The sequence below is a fragment of the Cavia porcellus genome, unplaced genomic scaffold (assembly GCF_034190915.1).
Source record: "Cavia porcellus strain 051 isolate PalLab524CR breed Dunkin Hartley unplaced genomic scaffold, mCavPor4.1 scaffold_11, whole genome shotgun sequence".
NCBI classification, from domain to species: Eukaryota; Metazoa; Chordata; class Mammalia; order Rodentia; family Caviidae; genus Cavia; species Cavia porcellus.
The window spans coordinates 481,028-508,711 of record NW_026947494.1 but is presented as its reverse complement, the minus strand read 5'-3'; the positions used below and the strand labels follow the sequence as shown (position 1 = coordinate 508,711).

At 43.0% G+C, this 27,684-nt stretch overlaps 1 protein-coding gene across 2 annotated transcripts in view; it reads right to left on the bottom strand.

Annotated features, from left to right (window-relative positions):
- The window catches only part of Ahrr (aryl hydrocarbon receptor repressor), a 105,821-nt gene that overhangs the window by 8,597 nt on the left and 69,540 nt on the right, over nt 1–27,684 (bottom strand). For both annotated transcript variants that reach the window (XM_013140927.2, XM_063257906.1), the window contains 2 exons: nt 7,644–7,733; nt 1,003–1,132 (listed from right to left, as the gene is read on the bottom strand). In XM_013140927.2, coding sequence (XP_012996381.2) covers nt 1,003–1,132; nt 7,644–7,733 — 220 coding nt within the window. The remainder of the gene's footprint in view (nt 1–1,002; nt 1,133–7,643; nt 7,734–27,684) is intronic.

Below are 27,684 nucleotides of genomic sequence, written 5' to 3'. Positions count from 1 at the left end.
CTCCCTTAAAGGCATGGAGTTTCAGTTTTGCTTGTTTGACCTTCATGAAATGATAAGGATGCAAGCACCTGTGGCCTGGATTTTGCATTCAACTCACTAAGGTGAATGAGGCCCTGGTGGAAACTTCTCTGAGTTATTTGGGGCCCATGGATCTGTATGGAAACACCGGGGAATGTTCTTTACTATGGGACCCCCTAGCTGATGCTGTATCCCTGGCATGGACTCATCTGTCCCCTCCAAGTTCACCTTCACTTGTTGCCTATTAGGAGTTTGATACCTGCTCAACTTGGGACAAACAAAAACTTGGAGGAGAAGCAGTTCCCTGGGAAGGTATGCACAATTTCATCATGTTGTCAAGACTCGTTGGTACATCTGGATTGGCAGGGGGGCCTCCTAGCAGATAAGAGAAATCTTAAACAGAGATCCAAGTGCTCTAGCTCTAACAAAGGGCCAGAACTGGGTCTCAAGTACATACTCATCCCCCAAGGTTGTTATGCTAAAGGCTTGATTTCCTCTCCATGACATGGTACTGCTGGGAGGTGGCAGAGATTTGAGAGGCAGGGCCTCATGCAAGGTGTCAGATTCCTGGGATCAGTCCTCGAAGAGGACTAGAGGATCTTGAGCCTTACCCCTTTGCTCCCTTCTGCACCTACTGGCCATGAGGTCAGTGGTTTTGCACCACCAGGTCCTTCTGTACCACCAGAGTCCTAGAAGCCATGCCTCCCGCAAAATCATGGGCTGAAACTGTTAAAACTGTGAGCCAAAATAACCCTTTCCTCTTCATAAGTAGATTATTTGGGGTATTTATAACAATGATAAAGGATTGACTGATACATGAGGGAGGTGCACAAAGCACCATAAGACAGACCAGCTGCAGGACCACATGGCCCATGAGGGAGGTCAGCTCCAGAGTAAGCAAACTCCAATGAGGAAGCCAATATGGATGGCAAAGGACAGCCAGGGTGTCCAGGGCTGCAAGGAATTTGAGATGCACTGACCCACCTGTCTCTGTATGTGGCGGCTGCCCACACCTCGCCTGTGGGGGGTCCATGGCCCAGTGGAGCTGCCGGCAGAAGTCCTGGCGGTCATCAACGTGGATGTAGTCATAAATATTCTGGTGCATTACATCTGTCTGTAATACCAAAACAATTGTTTTAGCCTCACCCTGAATTGCATACCCATTCTAGCAATTATACACTACAGCATTTCTACATCTGTCAAAAGCAAGTCATGCCTGTGGAGAGTCCTATGGGAAAAGCCTTGAGGCTATCACCATCCAGCAGGGACACACCTCCCAGGATCTCCCCAGCCCAAATGCATCCCAGTAGCTCCTGATGACTGGATGCTCAACCCGGGCTAAACTGGGAGCTCAAAAATGGGGTGTCTGGGCCCCTATGTGTTGGCCAAGGTGTCTGCCTTGCTAAATTACCTCCAGCTTATGGTATTTGTGTGTTCCCCATCATGTGCCTCATGTTCTTTGTGACTTGTTGCCTAGAACCAGGCTCAACCTGTCTGAGTTTTCGATGCCTTGGGGACCTGCCAGCTCATAGGCCTCTGTCTGATCTTCTGTCTTCAACCTCCTCAAGGCAAACTGGGCCTGAGGTGACAGTCATCTACACAGGCACAGGATCCATGTTGGCAGACTGGTCTGGTAGTTGAAGCCTAGACCATAGCTATGAAGGCTGACTTTGGGGGACTCAGTTCTCCTACTGTGGTAAAATGTTCTCAGAGGGTATGGGTAACGCAAGGCAGCCCACACAGGGCTTCTCTGCCCTCCACATTCTCTGATGGATGGGGCTCCTTCCCGCACTCAGAACCTGGCCAAATGCCTGCCAGGGACTACTGGAACCCTATGGGACTAGACTCCTTCAGAACATGCCCACCTGTGAGTTCAGACACTTCTGGACTGGATTCTTATGAGGGTTCAAATATTCTTTTTGGTTGGAGGAAAAGTCCCTTACCAATCATAACCTTCCCTTTTAGGAATGTAATAAGAATATTCACGCAGGTGGATGAGATCCACCATCTTTTCCAGAGTGCTTGCTATTCTTGGACAAGCCCCATGAGGTCCCCAAATGTTAAACAAGACTTTACACTTCAGGGAGGAGGCAAAGGCGAAGTGGACTTCACTGCCTGGCACCCTTAGACTAAGGGAATGTCTCTGTGATGGCTGTATGTTCCCCTAACTATAGGGTTATGCAGTCATAGGTGGGATTGTGGAGCTGGCTGACTCTAGGTTGTATGATCCAGAGATTAAGGTGCCCTGCCCTGGGTAATGGATGGCTTACCAGCCTTGGTGTGTCTGGTAGAATACAAGGCTGCTTCTGCTGTTTCTCTGCTGCTGCTTCTGCTGCTGCTTGCTACTTTCTGCTTTGCTGCCTTCTGTCTTCCATGGACTGTTTCTCCTCTGTGATGCCCCACTGCCATGATACCCCTAACTTAGATATAGCTGACTATGGACTGAAACCTCTACAAATTGTGAGCTGAATAAACCTTTTCTCCTTTAACCTTGGGTATTGGGTATTTTTTTCTCAGCAATGAGAAAAGTAACTAAGACAGTTCCCTTAACAAGAAGAGGGAGCCCAGAGGAGAGGCAGAGAAGGGCTGGGCAGCCGCTATCCTTGATCAGTACTGCCCTATCAGGGCTCTGGGGCACTGTGGAGCCAGGGGCAGAGGGCCATATGGCAGAAGTGGAAACATTTCTGTTCTTCTGGCTTCTTAATGAACTTCTAGGACTGAAGTAGGACATGGAAAATGTGCCCCAAATATTGTGTGTAGCTTGTGATCAGGATGGGATCAAGCAGGATACAAGATGTTGCACTGAACAGAACCCCCCCCCCCCGAAGGCTGGTATGCAGGACATTATGCCCTTTGGTGTCTGTCCCACCCAATGTCACATCCATGAGACTGGCTTATGTGAGGCAGCAGTGTCCTATTTCCACGAGGTGGTTTCTGCTGCAGTACTAATTCTCTGGCTGGTGTCTCCCAGGTGGCGTTCCACAGCTGCCATGTCTGGACACAACTGAGTGGCTGCTGCATCCAGGGTTCATCTACAGGTGCTGGCCCACCATGGCAGCATCCCCATTGCTCCTGTACCACACCAACACTTGGCATTTCAGCCTCTCAGTGGATGTACAGTGGCATCTCATTGTGGCTTTCATTTGTCTGTCAGGAAAACGTGGTCTGCTCATGTATTTATTGGGTTTTGGATGTGCACGTGTATGTGCATGTACATTGTATGCTTGCTGCTGGATTCTCATCCTCATGGATCCCACTGATGTGCTCTTGTATGCACTCTGTTGAGGATGTCTCCCACTGCCCAGCTGCCTGCTCACCTTCCTCAGGATCTGCACAGTTCCCCTCATGGTGCTCATTCTTGCTTAGGACATCTTTCCGCACAGGCATTAGAACTTACCCTGCCATCTTCTAGAGTCTTCTTTCATCTGCTCAATAATTTCTCTAGTATGGTTTAAAGTAGGAGACAAGATTCTTTTTTCTCATTTGGATTCAGTTTCTCCAGCCTCATTTGCTGAAATGAGCATACTTCCCCCTCTCCCAGCAATTGGCACGCAGTCCAGCCCAATGGCTTTGGATATCTGACTGCACGGTCCATCCGGCCTTGAGCCCACAGTCTCAGGAAGCTGTGGTGCTGGTAGCAAGGCCCAAACAGTCACCATTGGCCTCCCTTTCCTCCCTTTCATGGGTGGTCTTAGGTCTTCTCAGCCTCTGTACTTCCATAGAAATTTTGGAATCAATATGTCCATGCCCACCAGAAAGGTGCTCAGTTTTTATTATGATTTCATTAACTTTACAATTTGATTTGGAAAAAACTGGCATCTCTATAATTATATTAAGGCTCCCAATTTAAAAATACAGTATATCTCTTGGTGTGTCTGGATTGGGCTAAATTTCTGTAAAAATGTTTTTTGTGGAAGTGTAGGTATGTAGGTCATTTGATGGATTTGTTGCTTGGGGTTTGGGTTTTTTGTTTTTGTTTTTGTATCAGGGATCAAACTCATGACCTTGCACTTGCCAGGCAGGTGCTTATGCCGCTGAACTAAATCTCCAGCTAGGGTTTGGGGTTTTAACCCTGTTTTGGCAGCTTGTTTTCCCTCTGTGTTTTAATTTAGGTGACACAGGCGGAGCCCTAAGTGGCATGGCTGTGATGTTTGAGTGAGACAGGAGGCTAACATACTGCTGTCTCTGCAGTGCTTGTGGGTGACCCACAGCTCTGTAGAACCATTGCACGGCAATGATCTGAGGGCCCACAGGATCCTGGAGGGCATCTCCCTTGTCACCACACCCTCATTAGTTATGAAAGGGGTATGGAGGGATGGGCATGGTAGTAGGCAAAGCAAAATTGGAAAGCCCATTTCTTTTTTTTTTTTATCGGTACCGGAGATCGAACTCACGACTGCCTGCTTGCAAGGCAGGTGCTTATGCCGCTGAGCTAAATCCCCAGCCCCAGAAAACCCATTTCTAAGGCAAATTTAAAGACAGGGTGAAATTTGGAAGCCTGAGATTGAGGAAACCAAGTTCTGTGTTTCAATTCCCAGTGTGGCCTTTCTGACTGCCCCACCTTCTTCTTGATCTCTTGGTTCCACAAAAGGACACCAGGAATAAGCAGGACAAAAGGAATAAGCAGGTCAGAGGACTGGAGATGCAATGGAGGCACAGTGGTAGGGTGGCTCCTCAGATGGTAAAACACAAACTCCGCTTTCATCAAGTGAATTTACCATGAGTTGTGGATCTTAGAATGAAAGCATTCCTGGTCCAGCACTCATCATTTTTACCTCTAAATATGCACCTATCTGCCATTGGAGTCATACCTGATCAGATCACTAAGCTGGGGCAGTCTGACTGGTTCACCTGGGGACAGCTGCCAAGGTGACTGTGTACCAGCAGCTTCCTGAGTAAGTGTCAAGGTAGTTAAAACCCCCTGGTTGCCCCAGGTGTGCTGATGCAAAGTATGGACAGCATGCTTTCAGCTGCAAGGGTAAGGAACTGGCTCCTGGCTTTCTGCAAGATGTCAGGCAGGAGAAACTCACAAGAGCACAAAGTCGATGTATACTTTTGCATGAAATGTTTGCATAAACTTGAAGCAAGTCCTGATTGAATAGCATTTGAAGAAAAAAATTATTTATAATAAATGCAAAACTTTTTCATTTCTAATGCTTCAGGTGAAATCACAAAGCTCCAAGAAAATAAAAGATTCAGTGAGCTAGTTGATATACATTCAGAGCCACTACACATAGTACCTGCCTTTGTCCTCAGAGCCAAACTCCACAGTGCAGCCACCAGTCCTGGCTAAAGGAAACAGCTCTGCCTTCTCGAGGCTCCAGAATCACTGAGCAGACAGGGCTGGGAACTGAGTAACTTTAAGTGTGCAGAACACAGGCCCTACACATGGAGCCACAAAGTCTGCATTCAGTGCTGTCCATGCTAGAAGCCCGCTCATGTCACTGTGTCACATCATCAAGCTCTGCACTGTCATGGGCACTTGAACACCACAGCAAGGGAAGCATTGAGCCTCAGCAAACAGCTTTTCTTTCTGCTTTTCTCTGCTCTCCACAGTGTAAGCAAAGTCCAAGGATTCCCATGCAAGACTTCAGGATAGGTTTCGTCTCAGCAGACCAGCAGGGTCAAGCCATCAAGAGTGGCTAGTGGAATGCTGGAGCTCTCTCTGTGTGGCAGGAGCACCTTTGTCAGGCACAAAGAGCTCCTCCTTCCCAACCGGCCCCAGAGCAGTTAGGGAGGCAGACAACACACTGTACATTGTATGAACATAGGAATTGAGGCACCCTGTGGTACAGTGATTGCAGAGCTGACAATGCTCAGCCCGCCACCCCCTGTACTCCCAAAAGAGCAGCTTCTGGAGCCCTGGGAGTTGGGCTAATGGCCAGCATTCACATTGCCTGCACACGGCTGTCCCCTCCAACCCTGCACCCCACTACCATGGGCTGATCCAGGCCAGATGCTGAGCTGTGTCTAAAGGGCTGGATGAGAGGCTGCTGGGGAACAGGTGAGCATAAGCATACAATACCACACTAGCTCCCAAGACAGGATAGAAAATCTGCGTGTTAGGGTAAGGAGTCCTGGGGTCTGCACATGGGCTCAGGTGGCAGGATGTTAAACTTAGAGGCAGATACAAGAACACAGCTACTTCAGTTCTGGAAAACTATTCAAAATTGTAGTTTTCTTGGAAATTAGATAAAACACTCTGCTGGTCTCAGGCAGATTTTAACAACGTGTCAGAGACCCACACCCTCATATCTTGGCTTCCACTGCCTTTGGCATTGCAGCCCTTGGCTTTCTGCCCAAACACAACATTTTGGTTTTAATCACTCTCCTCATTGCCTTGCTGCCCCACATTTCCCTTCTGTGTGTCTATCCCAACTCCTGGAACATCTGCCTTCTGTCGGCAGCATCTAAAGCAATGAGACAGGGTCCTGCTCTTGCGGCCCAGCAGGCCAAGACCCCTCCAGGGTCTGCTGTGCCACGGATGAGGGGCACCCTCGGAGCTGCTTCCTGCATCTTCCTTGACCTCCACAGAGGGCAAGTCCTGGCCAGCCTTGAAGGCACCTCGGTGACCTACACCACTTAGGACCATGGCCTCACCTGCATCCGAAGGGTCTGGTGCTCAGATCTGAGGGTCTGCAGGATAGGCCCATTGAGTGCCTGATCTGTCCTTTGGAGCTCTCTTTACCCTTACTACTAAATCCGTGACCCTACTCACAAATTCTTTATATTAAGCTCTGGGATGACTGTACTCTGAATCAATCCTAACATCCTAGCTTATTTTCCAGAATACTATTTCTTCTTTTTTCATTATATGTTGTCCTTTCTTCATACCATCTTATAGTACATTTATTTCCTAGCATCTTTCAGACTGTGCTATTGTTTTAAGCTCTTCTGGGAAGGTACCAAACCTGTTATTATGTCTGCTGGCTTCTGCTTGCTATCCATGGCTTTCCATGTGTGATCTCTGGATTGCAAGATCAGCTTCAGAGAGGACATGTTGGTGATGATGACCCTGGTGCAGCCCAAGGCCTGGGTTTTGAGTTCTACCAGCCTGGGGAGCCTTCCCTTCCTCCTTTGTTGTGCACAAATGGATTCCACATTCCACCTTTCTATTTCCTATCAGAGACTTTTTTTTTCCTTCCAGTGGCCAAGCAGAAAAAAAAGTTCCCTTGTTTCTTTCTGAACTATGGATGAAAGTCTTCTTGTACCTTTTTAAGTGGGGTCATCCTTCCAAGCTCCTGTGTTTGGGTCTCAATGCCAGCTCTTGGCCCCAACGCCCAGAACTACCCAACCTGGGTTGGCCTGGTGGCATCCCACATGAATTATCTGCAAATCAGTGAGGGTACTTCTGGAACAAACTTGTCCTGAATGTGCCAAGTGTCTGCAGTTGGAGACTGCTATGATGGCTCCCTGACAAGGAAGCCAAGGACAGGGCCAGCCTGCTGGGAGTGGCCAATACCACTGTGCCTCCTGCAAACACCAGAATATGGGCTATGCTAGCCAGAGCAAGCGTGGTGACTTGGAAAGCTTCATTTTTGATATTTCTTAAACCTTCAAATAAACAAACATTTGCAAAGGTAACAGGTCCAGCATTCAACAGAAAAAAGTTCAATTTTGTTTACCTGGTGGAATCCCAGATAGTCCACAATTGTTGCTGATGCATAAAATATCATCCCTTCTGCACTCACAACCAGAGCGAAGCCATTGAGAGACTAGAAGAAACAAGAAAATTGAGCTGTCTTGACCATAAAGGAAAAGGAGACACCGGAATTCTGTGTAAAGTTTTTAGCATTCCCATTTCACTGTCCACATTCATGCAATGCACCCTCTTGACCTTTTATTAGCTTCCACCAACAGGCAGCAAGAAGTTGGTCAGGTTGTTAGGCTAAAACTTGGCTCTTCTTTCTTTACATGCATGCTTTATGACATAAAACATCCTCAAAATGACATACTGAAGTACCAAACGCAAAGGAAGACGGGAACTCCCATTTCACATCTTCCCACCCACATCCTCCTGCACACTACCCTGGAACACTTTTTGAATTTTCTAGAAATTTTTATTGAAAAAAATATTGAACTTTGTCACATGCTTTTTCTATATCTGTTGAAACAATTGCCTAGTCTTTCCTTGGTCTCTAATGAGTAGGTTTTCCGCTGATGAACCCTTCTTGCATTCTGGGGCAGACCCGAAGTGATTGTGATTTTTATGTTCTTCAGTGGGCCAGTCCTCACTAGGAGTCCTCATTTCTGAGCTAGCATTGACTATGCTTTCCTAATTTTGTTGTCAAGTAACAGTCCTTTGAAGCTGGATCCTCCCTCTTCTCTCATCTTTGTGGCCTGCTTACTTAGTATGAGGATGATATGTACCTTTGAATTCGAGTTCATTTCGCCTTGAAAATATCTGGTTTGGGCACAATTGGGAAAAACGGTAGATGGAAAAGGGAGTAGGTTTTAATGTTAATCAATTTATTTAATGATGATTGTATATTCAAGTTTTTAAAATTTTTTCTTACATCAACTATTTTCTAGAAATGCATTCATTCTACCTTAATTTAAAATTTATTAGAGTATGTTCACAATATTTATGATTATTAAATCTCAGTCATATCCATAATTCTTGGAGGATTGTTCCAGGAAGGTAGCTACATCATGCTTGACTTACAGCCAGCCTCCCTTTATTTGAAAATCAAACTCTCCTCATCCTGTGGTGTCCTCCTAGAACCAACATCAGTGAAGATGCATGAGATTCAAGGCCACCTACCCACAAGATCTGCACTCCACCTGCCCATCATCTCTCTTTCCTATCATTCATCTGTTGCCCATCCCTACTTATCTCCTGTCTACCTCCCAATTCACCCCCATGTGCCTCTCACATCATTGCCTTTGTGATGAGAAGAGTACCTCACTGAATCTGAAATCATCTGGTGTGGAGGGCCATTCTGTATCATCTTTAGGGTGGGAATCATTTCATAATTAAATTGTGATTAGCGCTTGTCTGAGGCCTAGTATCTTGCTGTGCAGGCTGGCTATGGATGCAGAAACATAACTCTGTGTGCCTCTGATCACAGTTGAGGCCTCAACAATTTCGTGATGCTGTGATGCTCCCAAGCAAGATTACATCACCTGAAGACGTTCTTGTTCCTTGAGAACAGAGTAGTAATAAAAAGAGGTTTCAGCTGGGGAAAAGGACAAAATTCTTACTATCCATCAACATAAAATCCTCTTTAGTTTAAGATCACCTCACTGCCCACCCTCTGGATCACTGGAAGATCCCTCTCAGCATAAGACTACCATTGCCTTCTGAGTTATCTGATAATTTCCTCCCCGTTTTTCTCAATGTAAATATGATCAATAAATACCAAGGTTCTGCCTTGCGGCCCTTGTGTTCCCTATGAAGAACTGGCCACCCTAGATCCCCATTGTGCTGCTATTTGTCTCTTGATTTTTCTTTTCACTGTGTGCCTAACAATCATCAGGAAACTGGGGATTTCACTGGGCTATACAGAACTGTGGAAAATAGCGTCGGTCACACAGGAGCATTCACATTTCAGTTTGTACCCTTGAAGCAGGGGCGTTCAGATACTATGACTTTCATGAGCATGTGCAATTGGTGGCCAACCACAACAGTCACTTCTGTAACTCCTAACATGCTAGATACTTCCCCCTACCTTTGTAAAAATCTTTACCAGTTTGTTTCATTTTATAAGTATATGTTTGTAATATGCAATAAATTCATTCAGCTTGGGGAACTGGTATATATGTGTATTGCAGTGTGATCATTTTTATTGCCCTACTCCACCCTCTCATCTCCCTCCTGCCACAATTTACCAATTTGTTCAGTGATAAATTATTTTACCATTATAGTTTTCATTTCTTTGATTACCAATGACATTGAAAAAGATTTCATGTATTCATTGTAACTTCTCCTTTGGTTACCTGTTTATAGATGTCATGTGCTAATTTCACCACTGAGCTTTATACATATTAATTTCTAAGCGTTTAAAGACCTACAGGCAGCCCGTGGTCAGGACTCCACAAAAACCCATCCCCCTTGTTCACTCTAAAAAATGGTGACCAGTAAGAGCAAGTGAAACAGCACAAACTGAAGCCCTCATCACTGCAGGAATACAGAGAGCGCTCCAATCTTGGAATCTCATGTGAACATGGTGTCAGCACAGATCCCAATAAGCACAGAAAGACTGCACAGAAGGAAAGTGAATGGTTCTCAAGGAATTAAAGAACACAGAGCTAACTAAATCTAGTGTTAGTAAAAGAACAATTAAAGTGAAAAAAGTCAATGAAAATGCATGGGTTAGAACGTGTGATGGTTGACTGATTGTGTCAACTTGAGTAGGAGCAGTTTAACTAATTAGCTCAGCAGTTCCATACTCTAGAATGTAGAAGTCCCACCCTACAGTGGCTTCTTGCCTGGATGGTATAAAGGGGAAATAAGGAACTATGGATCAGCTTCTGTTTCCTTGGAGGAGTTCCACTCTTCAATTTCACCTCTGATGTATAAATGATCTGAAGAGACATTGTTTTAAGGAAGATATACAAATGGTCCACATAAAGAAATGCTCAATATCACTGATCATCAGGGAAATGCAAATTAGAACCATTATGAGGTATCAACTCATGCCAGGAGGAATGGCTATCATCCAAAAGACTAAAGACAGTCAGGCATGGTGGCACATGCCTGTAATCCCGGCAATTCAGCGGCTGAGGCATGAGGGTCATGAGTGGGCTCACAATGAGACCATGTTTCAAAAGAAAAAAGCCAAACCAAACAAAAAACTACCGATAAGTGCTGGTAAGGATGTGCTCGGACACTGCTGGTAGGAAATTATCCACAGGCGTTATGGAAGTTTCCTCAAAAAATTAAACATACATCTACCATCTGATCCAGCAACTTCACTCCTGCAATGAGTCAGTGTGTTGAAGAAACTCCTGCACCCCCAGGCAGCACCATTCACGACAGACAGACAAAATGAAACAACTGAAAGAACCAACAACAGAATGAACAGATAAGAAAGGCATGGCTCATAGACACAATGAAATACTATTTGGCCATAAAAAGAATGAAACCCTGTCACCCGCAGCAGCATGGGCAGAACTATAGGACGCTTTTGAGTAAGCACTGAGCATCAAATACCTCATGTTCTAACCCATGTGGTGGCAAAAAAAATTTAACTTTCCATAAGTAGGGAGTACAAGCAAGGTCACTAAAGGTGAAAAAGAGAAGATGCGGTATAATGGGTACCAAAGTAGGGTTAGATAGAAGCAGTAAGTTCTAGTGTTCCATAGCAAGTAAGAAGACTCTAATGTGTAGTCCTGCCCTGTCAAACTGCAGAAGGGAAGAGCATGGAAGCTTTAAGCACAGGGGAGGGATAAACATTTAAAGAGATGCAAAGGTTGGTTACTGTGACTTAATCATCACATTATACACTGTATACAGTGTGTATACAGACAATAACACAGACTCTATAGATATACACAGACTATCATGTTGCACCTTATAAATATGCACAATTACACATTGTATACAATGTGTACAAAGACTATCAAACTGCTCTCTATAAATATGCACAATAGCTAGGTGTCAATAAAAATCTCCACTTTTAGTATTTATCCAAGTGAAATGGGTGTGCTCACAAAAGTATATGAACAAGGTTATTTACAGCAGCTATACTCATGTTTATCAATGATAGAATGGATAAACAGACTGCAGAATATGGGCTAGGAATATAGCTCAGCTGCATAAGCACCTGCCTGGAAAGCATGAGGTAGTGAGTTCAATCCCTGGTTAAAAAAAAACAGATTGCAGAATAATAATACACAATAAAAAACAAATTTTAAAAGAATTATGTATTGTGCAAAATATGGATAAGTTGCATGTGGTGATGTACACCTATCTAGCATTCAGGAGGCTGAGGCAGGAAGACTGCAGTGAGTTTGAGGCCAACTTGGCTACATAGTGAGTTCAAGCAAAGTCTGAACCTTAAAACAAAGCAGTAAGACCTTAAAACAAACAAACAAACATAAGTATTTTAAAATATTGATGTATCTCAGAAACATTGTTAAGGAAAGATAACCAGACAGAGATATATATACTCTCAGGCTATCTGTAGTCTAAAAACAGTCCCAACATCTATGGTGATGAATATTAGGAAATACCTATGGGCTGCAGAAAGGAAGCGGTGGAATAAAAGTAGGAGTAATGCCACTGAGACAAATTTGAGGCCTGAATAAAGTATACATTTTTCTAAAAAAATATAATTGATCAAAATTCACCCCAGTAGAGATAGAAAACTTAAAAAATCTACTTCTGTAGAAGAAACAGAGAAAGCTATAAAGCACCCACTCCCCCAAAGGCACCAGGTCCAGATGATTTTAAAATAGAAGTCTGCCAAATCTTCAAAGATCAGGTTACATTAACGCCCCACAAATTGTTCTAAAGCACAGAAAGTGAAGGAAGATTTCCAACCTTTTTTCAGAAGTATAATGGTGACATTTTCATGTGGAAAGTACAACAAAAAGAAAGTTACATATCAGCATCACCTTTCACAACTGATGTAAAAGTCTTAAACCAAATCTTAGCAGACTCCAATTTCACATTAAGAGAACAATTCACCAGTGACCAAATGCCTTCATTCCAAGAACCCGAGGCAGGCTCAATGCCGGAAGCTCCTTTAACATGTCATACTACAGGTCAAAGGGAGAAAATGTCGACTGCCTCCCATCGATGGTGAGATAGTCTTCAACGAAATTCAATGCTTATTCCTAGTAAAAACAATCACAAAAACAGAATTTTTTTTGTTGTTGTTGGTACTGGGGATCAAACTCATGACTGCATGCTTGCAAAGCAGGCACTCATGCGGCTGAGCTAAATCTCCGGCTGTTTTTTTTTTTTTTTAAAGAGAAAAAAATAAAATTTCAAAACAAGGTAATAAGAGGGTCAATGGCTAATACATTTCATATTGTTATCTTTAAATTAGTTACTCAGAGTATAAGATATCGACATTTAATTCTTTAAACAATATTAGCACAAACTTTTCAATGAACTAAGAGAAATTGGTAGTATAACTATCATACACACACACACACACACACACACACACACACACACACACACACATTTGTTTGTTTTTCCCTTTCTTCTTTTTTCCATTTCTTCTCCTTTCTGAAGCTTCTTCCCATTTTATAATATCTACTATACATTTTAGATACAATTTACACTTTCAGTTTCTTATACTAGGGAGACAGTATGATGTTCACACATGCCAGTCGCATTTATTTCACTTATGAGCATGGTCACGAGTTGCAGCCATTTATGTATAAAAGTCTTAGTTTATCCATCTTTATAGCTGAGTAGTCCTCCATTGTATAAAAATACACATCTCTTTTATCTATTATTTGGCTGATTGGCATTTGGGTTGTTTCCAAGTTCTGGCTATTACAAATTGTGTTACAAATTACAAATTATGATGTTTTTAATTTTCCCTGGGCAGATATGCAGAAAGAGAATAGCAGGGCTAAATGGGACTTCTAGTCCTAGTGTTTTGAGAAATCTCCACACTGATTTCCAGAGTGGTTGCAACCGTCTACACTCCTACTAACAGGGAAGGGTTCCTTTTGCCTCACAGCCTCTCCAGCATTTGTTATTGGTTGGTTTCTTGACAATAGCCATTCTTTCTGGGGTGATGTGGAATTTCATTGTTGCTTTAATTTGCATCTCTCAAATGGCCAGTGATATAGAACATTTTTTCATATTTTTATTTGCTGTCTGCATTTCTTCATCTGAGAAGTATATAATCATCTCAGATGACCTTTTTTGAATTGGGTCTTTAAATTTGGGAGGTCTGATTTTTTTGCGTTCTTTAACATGTTCTCAATAGTAATCCCTTGTCTGAGGAACAGCTGGAAAACATTTTATCCCATATTATGGGTTGTCTCTTCACTCTGTTGCTGACTTCTCTTGCTGTGCAAAAGCTTTTTAATAAGATGAGATCCCAGTTGTTGATTCTTTGTGATAGTTCCTGTGTGATGGGGTTGGATTCATAAAGTCTTCACCTATACTAGTATCTTCAGTAATTTTACCTATTCTATCTTACAGCAGACTTAATGTTTCTGTTTTAATATTAAGGCAGAGCATGGTGAAAGATACGGGTCCAATTTTAATGTTCACCATGTTTAGAGCCAGTTTTTCTAGCACCATTTAGCAAAGAGGCTATCTTACTTCCAGTGAATGTGTTTGGCATCTTGGTCAAAGACAAGGTGGCTCAGTATGTCTGGAGTTATGTCTGTACCTTCTAATCTGTTCCATTAACCTTTGGGTCTGTTTTTTTGGGGCAGTTGTTTGGGTTTTTTTGCCAGAACCATGCTGCTTTTATCACAATAGCTTTATAGTATAATTTTAAGTCAGGGATTATGATGCCCCGTCTTGCCTTTGTTGTCCAGAATTACTTTTGCTCTTCTAAGTCTCTCCTGGTTCCAGATGAATTTTAGGATAGTTTTTTTCTAATTCTGTATGATATATTAGTGAAATTTTGATCAGAATTGCATTAAGTCTGTATAACAGTTTTGGAGCTATGACCACTTTCACTGCTCTGGCTCTTCCTACCCAAGAGCAAGGGGTATCTCTCCATTTTCTAATACCCTCGTTTCCTTCTCAGAGTACTGTAGTTTTCAATGCACAGGTCTTTTACTTCCTTCATTACATTGACCCTGAGATTTTTCATCTTTTAGATGCTATTGTGAAACATGTTGTTTCCCTAATTCCTACCTCAGTGAGTGTGTTATTCATGTACAAGGTTATTGATTTGTGAGTGTTGACTTTGTATCCAGATATGCTACTGAATTTGTTAAGTAAATCCACCAGTTTTTTTAGCAGAGTTTTTGGAGTCTTCTACATAGAGTATCATGTAGGCTTTATGTAACAATAATTTACATTCTTCTTTTCCTATATTTATTCCTTTTATTTCTTTCTCTTATCGAATTGCTCTGGTGAAAGTTTCCAAGGCTGTGTTGAATAAGAGTGGAGATAGTGGGCATCCTTGTCTTGTTCCTGATGTTTGAGAAAAAGTTTTCATTTTTGTCCATCTATTATGATGTTAATTGTTGGTTTGTCATAAATGGCTTTTATCAGATTGGGCTAGATACCATTTATTCCAATTTTCTGTAGGGTCTTTATCATGAATGGGTGCTAGACTTTGTCAAAAGCTTTTTCTGCATCTATTGAGATGATCATATGAATTTTGTCCTTGGCTCTGTTAATATGGTATATTATATTTATGCATTTACATATATTGAACCATCCTTGTGTCACAGAGATAAACCTCACTTGGCCATTTCAAAAATGAATTTGGGAATACTGATTCCCTTTCAATTTCATTAAAGAGCTTGAAAATATTTGTTTTATATAGTGGAGTGAGCCAGCATTTAGTGCACATATATTTATGATGATTTGCTTCCTCTTGGATTGTTCCCTTTACAAGGATGTAGTGACCTTCTTTATCCCCCTTAATCAGTTTTGGCTTGAAATTCACTCTGTGCTCAAGTAAAATAACTACCTCTGCTGCTTTCTGAGTTCCTGTCCCATGAGTATTGTTTGCCATCCTGTCAATCTATGAATTTCTTTTTTATTTAAATGTGTTTCTTGTATGCAGCACATTGTTAGATATTGTTTCTTGATCCATTCTGCCAGTCTGTGTCTTTTAATTGGTGAACTGAGACCATTAACATTGATGGTTGTAACTGATGTGTGCTGACTTATCCTTGTGATGTTATTTACATGTTGTTGGCTCCCTCTGTTTTTTTCTCCCTCCTTCTGTTTGCTTACTTTGCCTGGTGGTTTCCTTCTGTTGGAGTTTGTGGAGCTGCTAGTCCTTGTTATCTCTCTCTAGAATGTCCTTCAAAACATTTTGGAGTGCTGATTTGGTGATTATAAATTTCCTCAGATGTTCTTTTTTTAATTTAAAGAGAAAAAAACAAAGCAAAACAGAAAAAGGGTAGAAATAATACAGAATTTCAGAAAAATAAACAGTAAGAAATCACTAGTTGATAAGTTACATATTGTCATCTTAGAGATAGTCGTTCAAGTTAGATAATTAAAGCATACAAAGTGACATTCAGATAATGATACTAAAAACAGTTCTGCTCAATGATCCAACAAAAACTTAGTAATATGGTTATCAGTCCTACACACTTGTTTTTTATCTTACAGAGGGTAAGATTAAACACTTGTTCATAAGGAAACAATTTAAAGAAACACAGATTTCAAAGCAAGTCCACTGGAGATCTTCACTGTCTATCTTATTGTCTCTAGTTTTCTTCCAAATAGTTGTCCTCATCTTTACACATGTTGAATATAAACTGAACATTATAGAACTAATCAAATCATTACAGGATGATGAAGGCTTTTTAGGTCTTCAAGACCTGATTTTGGGGAAGTCAATAATGACTACCATAATGTCTCTCATTCTCTTCGTAGTAGCTGTCTTTATCTTTATGCTGAAATTGAACATAAGAGACTAGACTAATATCACTCTGAACAATGAACGTTAATATTGCTAGATTTTATATCATAATGCTACAGAATTAGCACTGGGTTTCTTAGTGTCTCTTCTTCTTCAGAGCATCTGTTCATTACATCATGTATTATATAATCTGTTACCGTAAATAGTTTAGAAATTCTTCCCATGTGTGAATCTCTACATATATATCTATCCTTTCTGTATTATAGAGAAAAACAGATCAAAACAAGACAACAAAACAAATTCCTAGAGAAACATGAAATGAAAAAGACATATAAGACCATAATATAAGGCGATACAGTAGTTACTATGCTTTCTCTTGTGATTTTCAATAGAATTGTCCAAATCATCAGGCATTATATAGTTAAGCATAACATTACATAGCTATTTTTATAAAAACACAACTTTGAAGACATTGTAGGACTGAAATTAGTTAATAATCAAAACTGGAATGGATATCTTTTACATCTTGTCATCTTCAGAATAGTTGCCTCTACTCTTGGACTTGATACTATCAAGCATACCAAATTTGAATAAAATCAGTCAAGGCAAAACAGCAGTCTAAACCAGCTTCAAATAAGATCAGTCATAGTAGACAATGTAAGTAATACAGGGTTTTCAGTTTAAGTTAATAAGAAATTAAGGATAGTTACTGTGGTATAACCTGCTATTTTTGGGTTAGCTCTCTATGCCCCCGAATCTAATATGAGTAGACAGACCAGAACAAAATATGATCAAACTAAACAGAACTATAAGACTACTGTGGCTTTTAAATCCTGATACACTATTAACAGTGTCCTCTGCCTTCCTTTTTTAGACAATACCTCCCCTTTCCCTTTCTCAGGGTGCTTTGTATATTTCGGGTCCCACTAACTCCTTTAGTTTTTAGATTAGGGGGCCAATCAGTTATCTGAATGTTGCTGAACCTTTTTACCCCTGAGCTTGATCTTGAGCTGTACTCCTTTACTCACTAAAGTCATAGGGTTTTCCTTCCTTCCAGCTGTGTAGTTCTACACTGCCCAAAAGGTCATAGCTTTCCAATCTGTCTGTGGCTGCTGGATGAGTTGTCCCTATTTCTCTCTGGTTTCTTGTCACATATAGCATTGTTTTCTCATCTTTGACTCTCAGTTTATTAACCCTCTTTCAGGTTGAGTGTATTTACTATTCAGAGCATCTGGATGGATCCTGCCTCCTAATCTACTCTGCCTGTGTTTCTCTTTTGTTAGTGTATCAAGGCTGTCTATATTAAAGACTATAGCTTACTGTGTCTGCCTCATCTCTGCTATTCTATTCTTCTGCTATTATTTGTCCACTTTACTCCTTCATTCCACTGTCTTCCCTGTTCATTGAGGCCTCTCTGCCACTGTTGCTGGAATTCTGGTATTTTTTCCTCTCTCTCTCTGGAATGTTCCTCAGTATTTTTTGTAGGGTTGGGTTGGGGGCCATGAACTCCCACAGTTCCTCCTTGTCTTGGAAATATCTTGTTTCTCCATTAATTTTGAGAGAGAATTTTTCTGGGTACATCAGTCTTGGTTGGAGGTTATTTTCTTTCAGGGCTTGGACTATTTCCCCTCAGGCCCTTCTCGATTTGAGAATTTGTGTTGATAAGTCTGTTGTTATTTTGATAATTTTTCCTTTGTAGGTAATCTGCTTCTTTTCTCTGGCTGCTTTTAATATTCTGTTCTTGTGGTGGATTTCTGGAATCTTGATTATTATATGTCTGGGTGGAGATCTGATTTGGTTGTAGGTGGCTGGAATTCTGTATGCCTCATTTATCTGGATATCATTTTTTTTCCTATGCTTGGGAAGTTTTCCTTAATTATATCTGTGAATAGTCTTTGTAGTTCATTTGTGGTTACTCCTACTTCCTCGCTCATGTTTTTTATTCTTAAATTATAAATCATCTTGTCATCTTCTAGCCTTTGAATTGTTTCTTCCTGGTTCTTTGTTATTTTCAAGAGATCTTTTCTTTCACAATCACACATCATAAATCTCTCTTCAAGTTTTGAAAGGCTAACGTTAGTTTCTGTCAAGGCATTTTGCCAGCTTTCAATGGAGTTTTTAGTTTCCTGGTAATCTCTTTGGATCTGTTTCATGTATTTAGGTTTTGTTTATATTCTTCATCAAAGGTTTCTGAGTTCCTCCATTCTTCCATCTGTGTTCTCTTGGGAGGGGCTTATCATTTATTTAATTAATCTTTTTATATCTTGCCTCACTTGGATCAGAAGTACAGTTTTAAATTCATCTATGAAGTCACGAAGGTATCTCTTTATGTCCACTGATCCTGTGTCTAATATTGCATGATTACTGCACTGGTTCTCTTCTGTATTTACCTCCCCTGGGCTTATTTTCCCAGGGTCAGTGGCTGAAGGTTTTTTTTTTATTTCTATCTCTTGTCATGTTTCTGGTTTCTTTCAGACTGGTGTGTCCTGGGGGTCTCTGGCCCTCTCCGTATTGCTTAGGGTCTTTCCAAAGCCTGCTGACTGGGGTTTTGCTGCCCTCCCCAATTTGCTGTTATCTGAGGTACCTGCAGGGATGCAGGGATGGTGCAGGCTAGCCTCGAGCCTCTGAGCCAGCTGACCCAGAAATTCCTTTAGCAACTTAGGCTGTACCTTGTAGACATCACAAAGTCATGACAGTTTTGTCCCTGGCTACTGGGTCCCAACCAGAGGTGTAGCTCAGCCCCAGCAGATCCCACCAGTCCTCTCTGCATCAGGAGTGGCCGACTGATGCTGCCGCAGCACCAGGCTCTACCCAACTCCAAGATGTCCTCCAGCCAGTGACAGCAGCTGCGGGACCCAATCCCAGCACTCATGGGGAATCAATGCAGTTCTCCATCTTGGCTCTACTCCATGCTGCACCACGTCCTCCTGCCAAGGGCTCGGGACTCAACAATTCCCATTATCGGTGGCCGTGGCTTCAGCTTGACCTTGAATCGCCTGACTCCATGGCGCTCCCAGCACAGTGTGGACCAGTCTCAGTGAGCATGTAGGGATCCACCCCTCCACTCACGTTTTTCCTTCCTCCACAGAGGTAGATTCTATCTTGATGTGGTTTTCCCATGTCTAGATCAGCATTCTGCCTCTTCAGAAAACTACATGGCTCCAGCTTTGGTGCCCAAGTGCATGGTCCTCTCCACGGCCTCCTCTGGCGTGGCCAGGTGGCTCCGGCTGCTCTGCAGGGCCCTGGGACCCAATTTCCAGTACTCACCGAGAGCCAATAAAGTTCTCCACCTTGGTTCCACTCCACACTGTGCTGTGTCCTCCCATCAAGGGCCCAGGACTCATGGACTCCTGTTATCAGCAGCTGCGGCTTCAGCACGACTTTGGATTGCCCGACTCTAGGGCCCACCCAGCACCTCCTCAGATGTTCTTTATCATGGAAATATTTCCCTATCAGTTTTCAAAGACTGTATATCTTTGAATATATCATATATATAACATATAAATATGTATATCTGTGTTGAAAGTTGTTTTTCTTTAGAGCTTGAAATACTTCACTCCAAGATCTCCTTGACCTGAGGGTTGTACTGAGAAATCAGCTGTGATTCTGATGGGCTTTCCATTATAGGTGGTTTATTTCTTTTCCCTAGCAGCTTTTAAGATTCAAATCGTGTGTTGACTTTCTGGAGTCTTTAGCATGATATACCTTGATTTAGATTTTTTTGATCATGGCTAACTGGAGTTCTATGTAGCCCACTTATCTGCACATAAATTCCTTTTCCCTACCAGGGAAGTTTTCTATCACAATGTTTATGAATAGTTTTTTTAAAAATACAATTTGTGCTATCTCCTGCTTTTTCAATGACACCAATCAAATTTAAGTTATTCTTCTTTGTCTCATCTAGCAGTTGCTGGATTGATTTCTTATGGTCCCTTGCTGTTTTGAGAACTCTTTCTTTCTTTTCTCATGATTGCTAACTGAAAGCCTGTCTGCTGTATTTCAGATCATGTTCTGACACTGGTTTAATCTTCTGTTAATACTTTCAATGGAATATTTATTCCCCAGGACATCTGCTTAAATCTGCCTTATGGATTCCATTTTTTCCTGTTCTGAGCATTCATGGCTTCCATAATTTTCTTAAGCTCATCCTTTTTTTGTCTATATGTGCTCTAGAGTTAGTATGGTCTTTGTGTGGACATCATCTCTGCAGTTATCTGCAAAATTATTTCTGATTTGATTTTTTCCAGAGCCTCATTCAGTTGCTTTGTTGTTACCACTTCAGAGTGGCCAGAAGAGAGGCTTTCAGATTGCTCTACCTCATTGCCCCCCTAGATTTGCCTTTGGAGAACTGATGTCTGGGGTTACATCTTGTTTAAATGTCTTTTCAGTTTCTTTTTTTTTTAGTTTAATTCCTGGAGTGAGGCTTGCCTCTGGTGGGTTATTTATTGCTAGTATTTTGGACCCTAAGGTAATGACTTCTTCTCTAAGTCACTTCCAGGTACACCTGGTTTTTGGGTTTTGAATCTGTTAGAAGATCTTACCTCTTCAATTTGTTGGAGATGAGCAGTTGCTGCTTATTTGGCCCAGTTCTTTAGTACTGTGCCACTGTATTTTCTGTGAACCTTAGTAAATCTCAGTCTTGTTCTCTACCAGGAAGAACAGCTGTTTAGAACCATTTTGTCACTTTTGGCAATAGTGGTACCAATAGCATCAAACACAGCCTAGAAAATGACAAACTGAGCTAATCATTAATTTGCCACTTTTAACAATATGATCTAGATTTGTGGTTATATAACAAAATCTAAAACAAACCATAAAATTATATGCTGTATGCAAGTCTTTAATATGTTAATTTTGCCCTACGGGGTTAAAATTTAAAATGGATTAAGGAGAAAATAGAGAAGCAGACGAAGAGATTTGAAGTAAGATTGGAGGACAAAACGGGATCATGCTAACTTGGTGCAGAAGACTGGAGGGAAAGAGAGAAGGAAGAGATAAAAAGAAGAACAGAACAGGGTCAGGAATATAGCTCAGTGGCATAGGTGCCTGTGCAGAAAACACAAGGTCCTGAGTTCAATTCCCAGTAATAAAAACAACAACATAAAAGAACAAAACCACAAAGAGGCTAGAAAACACATTCATACTCATAAAAACAAGTTCAAACAATGAAAGTGGGGAAAAAAGCCAAAAACATAAAGAAAAAAAACCCAAACAACAAAACAAATGCAAGAGGGAGTAAAAATAAAAAGTCCTCTTCCAGGTTGGTCTCTGCTTTCACTGGCAGACAATGTATGGAGACAAAGTTCCAATCCATTCTCATTTATTCCAGGAAGCCAGCAGTAGCTTTTCGGTGGGGTAGTGGATAATCTCAGTGAGCCTGTACTTTATAGTCGAGAGCAGACTCATTTGGCCTGCAGTCATCAGCACACCTTCAGCAGCAGGCCTGAACCCAGCTGGGAGCCACTAGATGCAGGTGGCAGAAGCTCTTCGTTCTGAGCTCAGCCAACCCGTCTCCAAGGTGGCTCTTGGTCAACTGCTCTCTCACATGCGGTGACTGAGCCCTCAGCACTCATTGCCAACCAGCACTGAGTCTGCAGTTCCTGGATCTAGGGGATCCACTTCCCTCCTTGTCTTCTTCACGTTACTATATTCCAGCATCTGGATGGCAGCTCTCAGGGAGGCACTTTCTCTGCTATTTATCACTCCACCATTTTGGTGCTATCCCAAGAAAACAGAATTGCTGAGTCCTTTCTCAACACAATAATGTGTGTATCTCATTCTTTAGGCAGCAACTTACACAGTGAGGAAGCATTTGAGCTATTCGCAGGAAGATCAAGAGTAAGATGCCATCACTTCTCAGCCTTTGGGCTAAGATCAAGTGAAGACTAAGATGCCTACTACAGCGGCCCACACCAGCTGGCCAGGCGATGGCTACCACTTGTTGTTTCACTGAACACCACACCATCCGTGTATCCTCATATTTTCTCTCTACGGCCACCTTTCCGCAACAGCAAGGCTGGGGAATCAGGACAAAGACAGCATACTCAGTAGCCTACAATATATTCCCTCAAGCCCTTAAAAAGTTTGCTGACTCCTATCCTATGGTATTTAATGCTGCACTGGAGGCACTAACAGACAGGTTTGCACAAGAGAGATCAGCAGAAGGCACAGGAAGTGGGCAAAGGTAAGAGAACCTCTTGTTGAAGAAGTTCTGACAGTATGTCTGTGAAACATGGAGAATCTACAGTAAAATAAAGTAATTCAGTAGCAAATGGGCATATTTATTATATATTAATAACCTTATATGCTAAGAAATGACCAAATCAATAGCCCTTACACTCTAGGAAATGACCAGATCAGAGTACGTTATAACAGATTAAAAATCCATTTACAGAAACATTAAAGAAACTGAACTGCTTAGAAATAAACTAGACAGAAAAGCATGCAAAACCTATGTGAAGAAAACATTAAAACATCTCAAGAGACAAATAATTCTATTTGAAGAAATGGAAAGGCATACCTTCACCTTAGACAAGATAGCTTAGCACCATAGCAAATCCCATTCCCTGCATGAACTTGGAAACTTGCCACAGTCGTGGTAAACACAACATCAAGCTTAAAGGAGCTCGCAGGTTTGTGCTAGGCATAGAAGACAAGCATGCACTGCCCACTACAGAAACACAGAGAACAGAAAAGCTAGGAGAGTGAGTTGTACCACTCCATCCCAAAAGGGCTGTGGCATCTCCACAGTAGCAGCAGGCTGGTCCTGGGCCTGAGCAGACAGCAGGGGCAGTGGACAGAGAAAGCAGTGACACAGATCCCAGTAGGATTATGGTCAAAGTGCAGTCTTCCATCAAGAGACAAAGCAAAGCTCAAACAAATGAGGCTGTGTGAAGAAATTTTGTTATTTTTTGTTTGTGCTCATTTATTAATTAGAGCTGGATAGTCTGCAAGGTCCCAGGACCTACATCTGAGCACCTGCTACTGGGGAGAGGAAGTGGGATAGCCCCTGGCCACCAGCACAGCAAATGATATGGGGGGATGGTCACTGGCTTGTGGAGATAGAATGGGCTGGCTTCCTGCATATCCTGGCCTCTGGATGATGATCACATCTAGAAATAGTCCATCACAGTTGTCCACCCACAACCACCAACAGGTTTTTAGTAGGAGGTTGGCGCTATACAACACTGGCACCCGGTGGCAGGAAGAGACTGACATGACTCGTGTCTGCACACTGGCCCCACACACTGGCTCTGTCCAACAGGGCCCTACTAGTGTGAACTACATCCCAATCCCCAAGATGCTGTCTCTCAGATGTACTCTATTTCTCCGGGGGAAAGGATATGGAACATTTGGCATTCGTTTGTTGACAATGAGAAAATTCATCACTGACCCAATCAAGACAATATTTTAAAAATGACAATTCACTTTTTAACTTTTTAATAAGTTTTTCAAGTTAAGGGGGGAGGAAAGTGCATAAACAGAACATTACCATTTTAGCCATTTTTAAATGTACAGTCCCACAGCACAAGCACATTCACAGGTGTCACCATCACCCATCTCCAGAATACTCTGTTCCCACACAAGGGTTCTGCTCTGGCTGCCCCAAACTGCTCCCTGCATTCATCCTGCATGTGTGGCTCTGACTCCTCCAGGGCCCTGAGGAAGGGTGGCTATGAGTACCCTGCTTCCCAGCTTCTTTCACCTGGCCCATCTCCAGGTGCGTGACATGTGTCAGCCCCACTCCTTTGTCATCCCTAGCAGCCACCTTCTGCTCTCTACCTCTCTTAGTTACACAATGAGATTATGAAATTTTTTCCCCTTTCTCTCTGGCTTCTCTCACTTAGAATAATATTCTCTGGTTCTACCCATGTGGTTGCAAGTGAAGGATTTCATTCGTTTATGACTAATATGACACTATATAAATGTACCATTTTTAGTATACATGCTGCTGAAGTGAGCACACGTGTACCACTTTTAAGTAATAAATCCATCAATGGGCATAGTGGCACATGCCTATAATCCTAGCAGTCTGAGAGACTGAGGCAGGGGGATCACCAGTTCAAACCCAGCCCAGGCAATTTAGCAACACCCTGTCTCAGAATAAAAGATTTAAAAAGAACTGGGGCTATAGTTCAGTGTAAAACTCTGGGTTCAATTCCCAGTACCACCAAAACAACAAACTAAATCCTTTCATCAATTGATGGATAGTTAGGTTGTTTGCATTTCTCATCTTTTGTATGATTCTGCAACAAAACAGAGGTGCAGTTGTCTCCCTAACACAGATTTCATTTCCCTATGCTACACATGCAGGAGGGGATTGCTGGCTCATATAGTCTATTGTTAATTTTTTTAGGAACCTCTGTACCATTTTCCACAGTGGTGGTACCAATTCACCTTCTACCCACGGTGTGCCAGGACCATCTTTCTCCCTCATGGCACCTGATACCTTTGGTTTTTCTGTCACTGTGCTGCAGTTCTGTCCCTGAATGATCAGTGATATAGTGCTCATTCATCTGTGGTCACATGTACCTCTTCCAAGAATGTCTGTCTAGGTTCTCTGAATATGTGGGGGTTTCTGCTGCTGAGTCAGTTCTCTTGCTTATTTTAGATACTAGTCACTCATCAAGAGTATGGCTGGCAAATATGTTCCCTGTCCTGTAGGTGGCTGTTTCCTTTGTGTGCAGAAGTTTCAGTTTGATGTGATCCCATTTGTCTGTTTTGGTTTTTGTTCATCTATGGTGGACACTCGGGGCTTCCTTGCTCTGGCTTGTGGGTGAAAAGGTCCTGTGATGCCAGCCTGCTTCAGGAGGGAGCACCTGAAGTGAAGGCCACTCTGAACATCTCCATAACCCCAGGGGACAGACTCAGAAGCTTACAATGTGCTTTGGCTCACTTTCCTAGCCTCAGAGTTGGAAATTTTTAAAAAAAAATAGACAGCATGGTGGCACCCTGGAGCTGCCTTCCAGATATGCTCACATCTTTCTCAAGGGCTCCGTCTGCCCTGGAACTTGGAGTCCTGGTCCTATTTGTCTTCAGTCCTGGGGTTAGGGAACACATACAAGAGTGTGAAAGCTCCTGCATCCTGGATCTGTGCTTAGCAGGACACAAGCCAGCAGGGTGAGACCCAGGCTGGCACCAGTGGCTGCTCAGAGTTCTGGAACCCTGGCTGGGAGAGCAGCAGGTTGATGCCACCCACTTCTGTGGTGATAAGGTCATGGTCAGGTGGCCCACAAAGCCAGCCTGGCACCCAGCCCACAGGGCTCAGAAATGGGCTACCATCTCCATGGAGGTCTGTGCCTTGGCCAAGAGCTAGTGGTGTGCTCCATAATGGGGAGACCAAGACCCCAGAACCCTGCAGACTAGCATTGCTGGTGGGCACAGGCATACAGGGTAATGCTGGAGTGAACAAGGGCAGTCAGAAAATGAGACATTACTGTTACTGACAGATGCTCACTCTGGCAGACAGAGCAGTGGTTATTCGAGAACCTGGTCACACAGTGGGCGGTGGCACAGGTAAAGTACAGCAAGAGGGAAGCCTGAGACAGTGCCACACCTCCATTTCCTGCCCAGGGTCCTCTCCCAAGCTCATCCTGCGCTGCAGAGCAGCATCGCCATCCTCAGCATGCCTGCCAGCTGATGTGGCCTCCCCCTCGGTGACTGCCACATACTGAAGATGTCCTGCTAATAATAGTTAAAAGACCAAAGACATTTTCAAGAGTTGAGTATATAAATGTCTTCTTAAAAAAGATTTTATGAGATTAGTCACAAGCAAAAACAATCTTAATTTTAACTCACAAGGCAGAAATTTTTTTAAGACCATAAAATGCTGTTTGTGGAATCATATGGATTCAATATCAGATTGACTTTCTAGTCCAGAATCGTCATGCCAAATACTTTTACACATGTGGGACCATCTTTCAAAATATGCATCATGAACGTTTGTTTGCTTTCTCTCCCTCTCTCCTCTTAATCCTACAATTTTCTTTTAACATGGTACATGGAAAATGAGATCACTTTTCCAAATGGAAACATGGATTTGGCTCGAAGGTCAGGCTTTAGTTTTTTAAAGGAGAAAAAAAAAATCACGTCTACATTCAATTACTGAAAGTCACGACACTTTGCACCTGCCGCTTAAGAGGGAGGGCTCAGTGGTCCCTGGGGCCAGGGTCTGCTGCTTAGATGCTAGGTCTGCAGCTTAGATAGGAGATCAGCAGAGGTGAGGGTTTCCAGGGGCCAAGGAGTTGGGGTCTCCAGGGTAAGGATCTCAGGGACACGGGTCTTCAGGTCTGGGGATCTCCAGAGACAGGGATCTCAGAGACAGTGGTCTCCAGGGATGGGGTCCCCAGGGGCAGGGTCCCTTCTCTGCCCTGCCCTAGGCACACCCCCAGCCCTCTGCAGTGAAGGAGGTGAATGCTTTGCAAAGCTGGGCTTCCTTTGGCAAACTCTTTGAATATCCTGATTTCTTCCAGTCCCATAGCAAAAAAACAGCCAGCAAGTACTTCAAAGATTATTTTTGTCAAGGTCACAGCAGAGGGAAAAAAGAGGGAAAAAGGAACAATTCTCAACAGCCTTATTCTCACTCCCTTTTGGCATGGGGAAGTGGGGAGCGAGTGGCTCCCCTGAGAGCAGTTGCTATAACAACCATGCAGCAACAGGCTGGCTGTCACGCGAGCAGGCGGCACCGGGCAGGCGGCAGGGCAGCTGGCCCAGCCTCCTGGAGCCAGATCACTCACAGGCGCAGGCCGCTGCTTGGGGCTTGCGTGCGTGCAAGCAGTGTTCTTGTGGGGAGTGGAATGACTGGCTGTTTATAGATCCCACAAACAGTAAACGCAGCCTTGACTTTCTTCCACAAGCAGAACAGTACTTGAAAACAGTTCCCAAGAGGCCATAGGTAGGTGGGGGCAGCCTGGATTCTGATGAAAAGGCTCCTGCAGCTGCACAGTAGCCTCAACGACAAGCACGGGTGGGGACCACTATGATAAGCCCCCAAGGCCACACCCCACTCTTCTAGCCTCTCGCCTCCTTCCTGCTGCAGGTGTACACACCCTGGTTAACCTGCCCTGTCCCTCCTCCAGGTGAGAGCCCAGCTCTCACACAGGCATCCTGGATGTCAAGCGGGATACTGGATGGCCACAAGACCCTTCTACAGTGCCTGGGCCAGTCATCTTCCCTGAGCCGCTTTCCT